At 48.2% G+C, this 9,964-nt stretch overlaps 1 protein-coding gene across 1 annotated transcript; it reads right to left on the bottom strand.

Annotated features, from left to right (window-relative positions):
- Window positions 1-8,695: 8,695 nt before the first annotated feature.
- LOC135886778 (olfactory receptor 51G2-like) lies at window positions 8,696-9,631 on the bottom strand. Its single transcript, XM_065414560.1, has one exon. The coding sequence runs from the start codon at window positions 9,629-9,631 to the stop codon at window positions 8,696-8,698; it is 936 nt and encodes a 311-aa protein (XP_065270632.1).
- Between the last annotated feature and the right edge of the window lie 333 nt (window positions 9,632-9,964).

Here is a 9,964-nt window from a genome sequence, read left to right as displayed (position 1 = left end):
AATGTACTGGGCAGGTCCGAGGAGTTCCAAACTTTCCTTCCTGAAAGGAAAAAGAACAGGAGACTAGATGATATTTAGCAAGACATCTTTCTGCTCTCAGTGCAAATCTAGAGACTCCCAGGAGCTCAAGGAAGATCAGCAAAAACATACTCTTGGATTTACACCACTGGTAGGAAGATAGGCACTGCCAGACTGGATCAGACCTGCAGTCCATCTAGCCCACTATCCAGTGGCCAGTTCCAGATGCTGCAGCGGAAGGTGGAAGAAGCCCTGCAATAGGCAGCTATGAATAACCTGCTCCTAGGGAAAGATTCCCCCTGACACCCACTAGTTAGACACCTTTGGTGGTGTTAATCAAGAAAGTGTAGAGCCCTTCCAAGAGTCTTTTTCTAAAAAAACCTCACAACTGTAGTTGGATTTTCTGGTTACCCATATAAACATCCCGGCCCTCTTTGAATCCTGCTAAGCTCTTGGCCACTTTGATATATTGTTGCTGGGAGTTCCACAGGCTACGTGAGCACTGAGTGATTTTACAATTGCGACCATCACACAGACACCCTTTCTGGCCCTCCACTTCTGAGTGTTGCCCATTGTACCATGACAGGTGTATAAACACATGGCAAGTGCATGGTGAAAACAGTCATTGCATTTATCTGTCCTGCACTGAAGCTATTTATAAATGTGTTTCATTGCCTCATTATATGTATATTCTTTATTTGCTCCACTCCTGAGAGTTCAAATTGTGCCACTGCCTGTTTGCAGAACATGGGATAAATTCTTAGGTCCAGGTTCTTAATTCAATAAAATTGACTTCAACCACGTAACTCCAGATTTCCATGTGCAATTTTGATCAGAACCGGTCTCGATTAACTTTCCCTTAACTCAGGCTCCTGGTGATACACTCTGACCCCCAGGAATCCCTCCACAGGAAGCTGAAGTGCTTGGCTTGGCCAATGTTGCCTGACTCCAGAGAGTTTGAGCATCCTACAAGCTTCCCGTCATCCTCACAGGACCTGCATCCTCTCCCCAGGCAAATGTCTGTAGATATTTTTTGGTAAATTACAAGTTAACACAGACAGTTACTTCAGCTGGCAGAGGAGGGGATGGTGTCACAAATGGGTGAATATGCAAACACTAGGTTTACACTAATATCCAGTTGACTATGCATATACTTGAGCCATGCTCCTGTAAGAGGAGATGGCACAAATAACATACAACCACTATTACACTCTCCTTTCAGCTCTTGTCTTTGCTTAAACACAGACCAGCAGTTAAATTCTCTCGGGACTTTGTGGAAAGACTTGTACAAGTCTTGCAGATTGATTGAATGCACAACCCTGAATATAAGTGTTAGAAACAACTTCTGGTCAGTTACCAGGAGACAGTATCATACCACTGTTCACCGAACAATGAGTTAATAGCACAAACCCATTGCACACAGTATTTGGAATACTTTTGACATACTTTCTAAAGAGAAAACCATTAAGCAGTAACGTTTCCACTGCTTCTTCCTGTAGAGATTCCAACAACTCTGCTGCTGGCTTTTGATATTCATTCAGATCATGAAAGTTTGGTTTGTAATATTTGTATTACAGTGAAAAGTTTTGGCATAACATTTACACATCTGTACTTTAGTACACACATGTGAAACCATTCTTTCCCCTCTGAACTTTCAGAGATGATTTCTCAGGTTAGAGAGCGGCTTAAAATGTAGCGTCTGTCATCTGGATTTCTTCACAACCTGAAGAGATTGTGCATTTCAGCCCTCATTCAGTCACTTGTCAGCAAACAGAAGTCTAGTAGCACCTCTGTCCCTAGGTTAATAGCTGACTTGTTCTCCTCAGGTTCTGTTCTGTCAGTCTGTGGCCTGTATCCGGAGTGGTAACAGGCATTGGGATAAGTGTAGATAATATTGAGTCCCTGAGCTCTCACTCTCTAGTACACAGTGACCTCAGTACCTGCTATTCAGGCACGATGAGGGTTTGCAAGAAGTGGATTTCAAAGTCAAAAGCATGAGTATTAATGGAAATACTACTTCATTTCCCACAGGTAAGTAGTTTATTGCTCTCTCTCTCTCTCTCTCTCTCTCTCTCTCTCTCTGTGACTGTGTATATTCTGTATTCATAAAATCCGTAGCACCAGGGAATATCATTGTGAGAGACTTGGAGCTGAGCTGCCATAATGAATGTGTATGTTGAACCCAGTTCTTAGGATGTTTGCTGTAGAGCTATATTAGGTTTACTACTGGGATGTTTATGTTTTGGCTTTATTGGGAGAAACCTGTATGGCTCATCTTACTTTAATAGCGGGCTGCTGGAAAACAAGCAGGAAGGGAAGCAACAGCTCAATTAAGCCTTTTCTCAGTCAGCACTTCAGGGTGGTTGAGAGACAACACCGGAGTTACAAGCTGGGATGAGCCTGTTTCTGGACTCCAGCCACGTTGCCGAGTTCACAATGCTGAGAATCTCTTCAGACTGACATGCACAGACACCGCTGGGGAAGTCTCAATGCCCTTCGCCTGCCTGGGTCCCCCTCAGAGCAGGAAGGTTTCGGGTCAGAAACGGGTGAAGACTGTTGTTTGAAAACTCTCGTATTCTCCCCTGTTAGGCTTTAGTCCTGCTGTTCAGATTAAACAGTATTTTGGTTCAAGGAGGCTAGCTGGTCACTCGCCTCACCACTAGTCACAGACTCCCATAGGAAAGAACCACAGCTGCCGAACCCACTCAGACCTGCTTTGCAAGCACAGTCGACCCACAGTGTGCGGTAGCCCAGGGCCCAGTCTGATTGTGGGAGGATCACGGGATTCCACCCCAGGAGAGGGAAGGGTACGAGGCCTGACATCTGGCACTCAGAGACCAGAGGGGGGGCAGAGATGTAGGTAGCCCTGTAACCCGGAGGGGTATCTGGAGGGCAGAAATGCTGAATCCCTCAGCCGCTAAGGAAGCACTAATATGTCCTATGAGACCTGTTTTCTGAATTTCTGCATTCACAATCGAGCCAGAGAATAAAATCTTTGAAAATGCATTTCCTGGTTCAATTTCCAGCAGCAAATAAACCTGAGGCAATTTGGAAACTAGTCATTGATATTCTGTGGGGTCTCCTCTAGCTCAGCCCCTAGCAGGATCGGGCCCAGAACACACGGAATCTCTAGAAATGGGCCCCTTGAGAAATCCTTACTCGGGGCATCGGTTTTTTAACACTTACAGGTCGCTTTCAATGTGAGACATCTGTGTTGCTTGAGCAGCCCACCGTGGAGCATGGGCGGATGTAGGGGACGGGTTCCCAACCTACGTAGTGCTGCCTGTCCTCCAGCCCCGTCACTGAATCACCTCAACAGCCCAGTTGAGTCCTCTGCCGCTGCACAGACCATCTACAAATTTAAACAGCTTTCAGCCTTTCCCCTTCACTTTGCAATTTAAAGATAGTGAAACCTGCCAATGTACCCAATTCCTGCTAGACGGGGAGCCGCTGACACCAGAGGTCTTCACTGTAAAGGACAAGGAGTCAGAGGAGAGGTTGCACAGGCAGCAGGCAGTATCTGTTCAGACAAGGAGGCAACTGTCTTTATGAAGCATGTCTGCACATTCCCTTGGGGGCCACTTGGCCATCAGGGAAGCTCAGCTGCTTGGCTTAGTGTGCACCAGCTTTAACCCCCGTCAAGGCCAATGGCAAACTGCAGGAGGCCAAATCACAGGGGATGGGTGGTGATCCTGCCCAACTGGACTGCAGTGCCAGCCCTGCTGCAGGCTCTGTTCCTGGAATCTGGGCTTGTCGTCACAGGGCTACCTCGGCGGCGGCCGAGTTGTAACGATGATGCTGTCACAGCTGTGAGCTTTCCATAATGAAATTAATAAATAAGTAAATTAATAATAAAATAACATAGGACCAGATTTCTCCTCGGCAGCCCCCTGTCCTACATTACAAATCCCGCATGCAGACGAGGGAAGGGAGATTCCACAAGGCTCCCTACAGAGAAATTTCCTTCCAATCGTTCCAGTAGGGGAGGTCCCGTCCCTTCTCCTTGAGGACTAAACAGTGGGCCACAGGATCCAGGGATCCCCAAAGTTATGCATAGATCTCAGTGATCCACTGGTAGCTAGGTCCCCCACCCACAATCTTTACGCTCCCAAACCGCTCTAGGACCATCTCCAGCTCCCTGCTAGCACAGGTTCATCAGTGATGTGCTACCAGGGCCTGTCACAGTAGCCACTGCCCGCAGGATCTGCTGAAGGGGCATTGTACAGGGTGGAGGGGGCTGCACAGAGATGGGAAGGCTGGTTAGAGTCGCTGATGGGCACAATACCCCAGCCACAGGCTGGTCCGGAGGTTTCAGCCTTTCCATACCCAGAGTGCAGCCATAGACTCCGTCAGTGCAACCTTCATTTATGTTACAAGGATGAGGCAGGTGAAAAGCCTCCAGTTTCTCTTGGGGATCCAAGCAGCTGCAGCCGGGTAGCATCATGGCAGCTGAGCTTTCAGCGAAAAATGATCCATTTTCTATGAAAACTCACCCCAGAAAATGGAGAAAAAGGAAACATTTTCGTTTGTGTCAAAATTTTCATGGGGGGAAATCCTCTCTCTTTTCCATCCCAGCTCCAGCTCAACCTTGTGCTACAGGACCACACCCCTAGGTGGGAGCCACACCTCATCAGCCTCCTATACTGAGCAGACCTTGGGTGTCTACGCCAGCTCTATAGCAGAGGGAGCCTGTGGAAATGGCTTGTCTGCAGCCGCCCATCCATCAGTGGAACAATTTATGAACATAAGAACGGCCACATCTGGTCCATCTAGCCCAGTGTCCTGTCTTGACAATGGCCCATGCAGATACTTCAGAGGGAATGAACAAAACAGGGCAAATATCGAGTGATCCATCTCCTGTTGTCTGCTCCCAGCATCTGGCAGTCCGAGGTTTAGAGACACCCAGAGCATGGGGCTGAATCCCTGACCATCCTGGTTACTAGCCAATGATGGAGCTATCCTTCAGGAACTTATTTAGTTCTTTTTTGGGCCAGTTATACTTTTGGCCTTCACAACATCCTTTGGCAATGAGTTCCACAGGTTGACTGTACATTGTGTGAAAAAATACTTTCTTTTTTGTTTTGAACCTGTTGGCTCTTGATTTCATGTGTGACCCCTGGCTTTTATGAAGGGGTAAATAACACTTCCTTATAGACTTCCTCCACATTACTCATGATTTTATACACCTCTATTATATCTCCCCTGAGTCGTCTCTTTTCCAAGCTGAATAATCCCAATCTTTGTAATCTCTCTTCACATGGAAGCGGTTCCATACCCCTAAATATTTTTGTCACCCTTCTCTGTAGTTCTTCAAATAGAAATGTATCTTTTATGTGATGGGGTGACAAGAACTGCCATCAGTATTCAAGATGTGGGCTGCAGCTCACTGAGTGGATGTTTTCAGAGAACTATCCACAATGACTCCAAGATCTCTCTCTTGAGTGGTAACAGCTAATTTAATTCCCATCATTTTGTATGTACAGTTGGGTTTATATTTCCCAATGTGCCTTATTTGCACTTCTCAGCACTGAATTTCATCTGCCATTTTGTTGCCGAGTTAACCCATTTAGTGAGGTCTTTTTGTAATTCTTTGTAATCTGCTTTGTATTTCTGTATATCAAGTAGTTTTGTATCATCTGTATATTTGGCATCTCACTGTTTACCCCTTTTTCCAGAGCGTTTATGAATATGTTGAATAGGATTGGTTCCAGTACAGACCCCTGGGGGACACCACTATTTACCTCTTTCCTTTCTGAAAACTGACCATTTATTGCTACCCTTTCTTTCCTATCTATTATCCAGTTACTGATTTAGGAGAGGACCTTGCTTGTTACCCCATGACTGCTCACTTTTCTGAAGAGCCTTTCATAAGGGACCTTGTCAAAAGCTTTCTGAAAGTCCAAGGACCCCATATGCCCTTGATCACCCCCAGTGGTGAAAGTGGGCCGGTATGCGCCGGTACGGCATACTGGTAAGAAGTGGCCGCCGGTACGGGACTCTACACAGCCGACATTAAAGCGCTGCCGCGCAACGCTGCCATAGCAGTGCTTTTAAGACCTGACTGGCAGGGTTGCCGATGGGGTGGGGGCAGCTGCCCCAGGGCCCAGCAAATTAAAAAGACCTGGGGCTCCCGGCCCCCGCTGCCGCAGTAACCCCAGGCCCTTTAAATCTCCGCCAGCACTGAAGGGCTGGCTGGGGGAGGCTAACCCCAGCCCCAACCCTTCTGCCCAAGGCCCCGCCCCGATCACCATATGACACATGTTGGTTGACCCCCTTAAAGAATTCTTAGAGATGGGTGAGGCACGATTTCCCTTTGAAAAGCTGTGTTGATTCTTCCCCAAAAAACTGTGTTCAACTATGAGTCTCATCATTCTGGCCTCTACTATTCTTTCAACCAATTTGACTGGTACTGGCCTGGATTCCCTCTGAAGCCTTTTTTAAACATCAGCATCACATTAGCTGTGTGCCAGTCATCTGATACAGAGGCTGTTTTAAGCCATAGGTTACATCCCACAGTTCGTAGTCTGATTTGATCATTTGATATCTGAGTTCTATCAGAACTCTTCCATCTGGTCCTGGTGACTTATTACTGTCACTCAACAATGATAGATGCTGGCCAAGAAGAATCTGGATTGCCACAGTAAAACCAGGATATATGGTCTCTTTACCCTCTAAACCAGATCCTTTCCTGTCTTGGGGGGAATCTCACAATTGTCCCACTCTTCGAGCTGGGAACAACACCCCATCTCTATAAAATGCTTATCACCAAGCAGGTCCAACTGGACACCTCAGTCCATTCCCTTCGGGTGTTTGTGACCAGAGCTATACAGTCACCCTCAGCCTCCTTAAAATTAGTAGTTTTATTGGCAAATCTCACAAAGCATTCGAGAAAATGGTTTTAAAATACCATGTCGCTGTCAAATCTCTGTAGCTCAGTGGTTTGGGCAGTGGCCTGCTAAATCTAAGGTTGTTAGTTTAATCCTTGAGGGAATCACTTAGGGATCTGGGGCAAAATCAGTACTTGGTCTTGCTAGTGAAGGCAGGGGACTGGACTTGATGACCTTTCAAGGTCCCTTCCAGTTCTAGGAGATAGGATATCTCCATTCATTTATTTTTTTTTAATTTATTTATTACTACAAGCTAAGTTAGACAGGCTTTGCTCTTGAGATAGAGAAACTGAACTGGCCCAAATTACATTCTTCTGGGAAGCCGAGGAGCTCTTGGGACCCAGCCTAGTTTCCCGGTGTCTCTGAGAGCATCTTCCCATGTGTTTGCCCCTTTCTTGTGGAAGCAGCCTTTGCTGAAACCCGTGTGAGCCTGGGCCCAGTCACCATAGTGCTCAGCCGTGTTTTGTTACAGGGCCAACGTGTGAAGCTGACCTTTGCCCTCAGCCTGCTTTTTTCCAGCCAAACATTTAAGATGAGGCCCCTGTGGCTGTTGCCCCATTGCTTGTCAGTTAGACCCATTCAGCCTCAATGTATTGCAAACACCGGTCCAGTGACTGTGCTGAAACTCCTGTTGTCCCCATGATGCTCCAAGACTCCCCTCAGAAATCCACTACCTACCCCTCACTGTGACCTCCGAGCACCCCCACATCTGCCACAGACACCAATGTGCTGGAGTCACAGGGCTGCCCAGAAGCCAGCTGTCACAGGAGGCTTTGGTAAGACACATGGGAGGTGTGTTGCTCTGTGGAACCCTGACATAGCCTTGATCTTAGGGTCTCAGAGTATCTGAGCACCTGGAATGTATTTATACTCCTGCCACCCCTGTGAGGTAGGGCAGGGCTATTATCCACCTGTGAAGAGGCTCAGAGACAGCCAATGGCTTTCCCATGGTCACACATGTCAGGGAATCAAACCCAGATGTCTTGAGTCTCAAGCAGTGCCCAGACCCCAGGATCAGCCTTCCAGCCATCTGACCAGTGACAGGCCCGGCTGGATTCTCTGGTGTGCCAGCAGAGCTCCCTCCCTGCGCTGCAGCGAGCGGGGATGGAAAGGACCCAGTTACAGGGGTTTGATTCACTGGCCTGTTCTCCCCCTGCCTGAGCGGAGTTCAGAGCAGCTTGGGGGCTGGGCTGACCTCCACCCATTTGTAGACTTACGCTCATCCTGGGATACTTGAAAAAGGAGCCCCCACTTTGGGGTCACATTAATTCAGACTTCTCCAAAACACAAGGTCTCCTAACCCCCAGCCCCATCCTCCTACTTTACTCAGGAGCCCCCCACCACCCTGCTAGCTGGGGCCAGCATTGGTTCAAACTTCCCACATCCCTATTCCTCTTTTTCCCCTGAAGCCCCGCCCCCTGCCCCATCTCTTCCCACTAAGCCCTGCCCCTTGCTCCTCCACTTCCCCCAGTGCTCCGCCTCCCAGCCAGGCGAGAGTTGGGCCATGGTAAGAGCTGCCCCAGGAGCACAGGTTGCTGTGGGGAACCCTGGACTCTCCACTTTCCCTGAGTTGTACATCCTGTGGGAGGAGCCTAAAATGTGGAGGGTCTGGGACTCCTCACAGTGGCTCTGGCTCTCTGGCAGCTCGTACCACAGCCTGGCTCTGGCTTCCAGCCTGGAGATATGGCAGAGAGAGGGACCTCAGGGGAAGAGGATCCAGGATGGAATAGGTGGCTGTGTTTTTTGTTTCCCGTGTGTCCAGCCCTGGAGACGAGTGCTGAACTGACCCTTCACTTGACAAATGCCCTGATTATCCTCTCACGAAGGTGTTTGCTTTTCACGCTGTACACGATTGGATTGATCAGGGGCAGGACCAGCAGGTAGAAATAGCCCAGGACCATTTGAAGCAAGTGAGAAGAGCGATTCCCGAATCTGTGTGTCACAGCCAGGCCAATGTCTGGTATGTAGAAGACGAGGACGGCGCAGAGGTGGGAGACGCAGGTGTTCAGGGCCCTGAGGCACTCCACTTGGGATGCAATACTCAGCACTGTTTTGAGGATCATCACATAAGAGAGGAAGATGAGCAGCGAGTCCAACCCCACCGTTAAGAGTGTAGTACACAAGCCATAGATGCTGTTGACTGTGATATCCGAACAAGCCATCTTCATCACCTCCTGGTGCACACAGTAGGAATGGGAGAGGACATTGTCTCGACAGTATCGGAACCGTTTCAGGAGAAAGGGGAGTGGGAATATTACGGCCACTCCTCTTAGCATAAACGCCAGTCCCATCTTGGCTATTCTCGGTGGAGTTAAGATGGCAGCATATCTCAGTGGGTTACAGATTGCGATGAAGCGGTCAAAGGCCATCAACAACAGCACAGAGGATTCAAATTTTGCCAGTGAATGGATGAAGAAGAGCTGGGCAAAACAGGCATCCTGGCTGATCTCCCTAGAGTTGAACAAGTATATACCCAGTATCGTCGGTATGGTGACTATCGATAAGCCAAGGTCTGTGATGGCCAACATGGAAAGGAAAATGTACATGGGCTCATGGAGGCCTGGATCTGTTTTTATAATGAACAGAATGACTGAATTTCCTACTATCGAAATAACATACATTAAGCAGATGGGGATAGAGATCCACAGGTAGACGTCTTCCTGCCCAGGTATCCCGGTGAGAAGGAACACTGCAGAGGTGAAGTTGGTGTCATTGACAGCTGACATAATGTACTGGGCAGGTCCGAGGAGTTCTGAACTTTCCTTCCTGAAAGGAAAAAGAACAGGAGACTAGATGATATTTAATGAGACATCTTTCTGCTCTCAGTGCAAGTCTAGAGATTCCCAGGAGCTCAATGAAGATCAGCAAAAACATATCCTTGGATTCAAGGATAGGAAGATAGGCACTGCCAGACTGGATCAGACCTGCAGTCCATCTAGCCCACTTTCCAGTGGCCAGTTCCAGATGCTGCAGCGGAAGGTGGAAGAAGCCCTGCAATAGGCAGCTATGAATAACCCGCTCCTAGGGAAAGTTTCCCCCTGACACCCACTAGTTAGACA

The sequence above is a fragment of the Emys orbicularis genome, chromosome 1 (genome assembly GCF_028017835.1).
Source record: "Emys orbicularis isolate rEmyOrb1 chromosome 1, rEmyOrb1.hap1, whole genome shotgun sequence".
Taxonomy (NCBI): Eukaryota; Metazoa; Chordata; order Testudines; family Emydidae; genus Emys; species Emys orbicularis.
The sequence above is the reverse complement of the archived record's forward strand: the minus strand, read 5'-3'. Positions and strand labels throughout refer to the sequence as shown.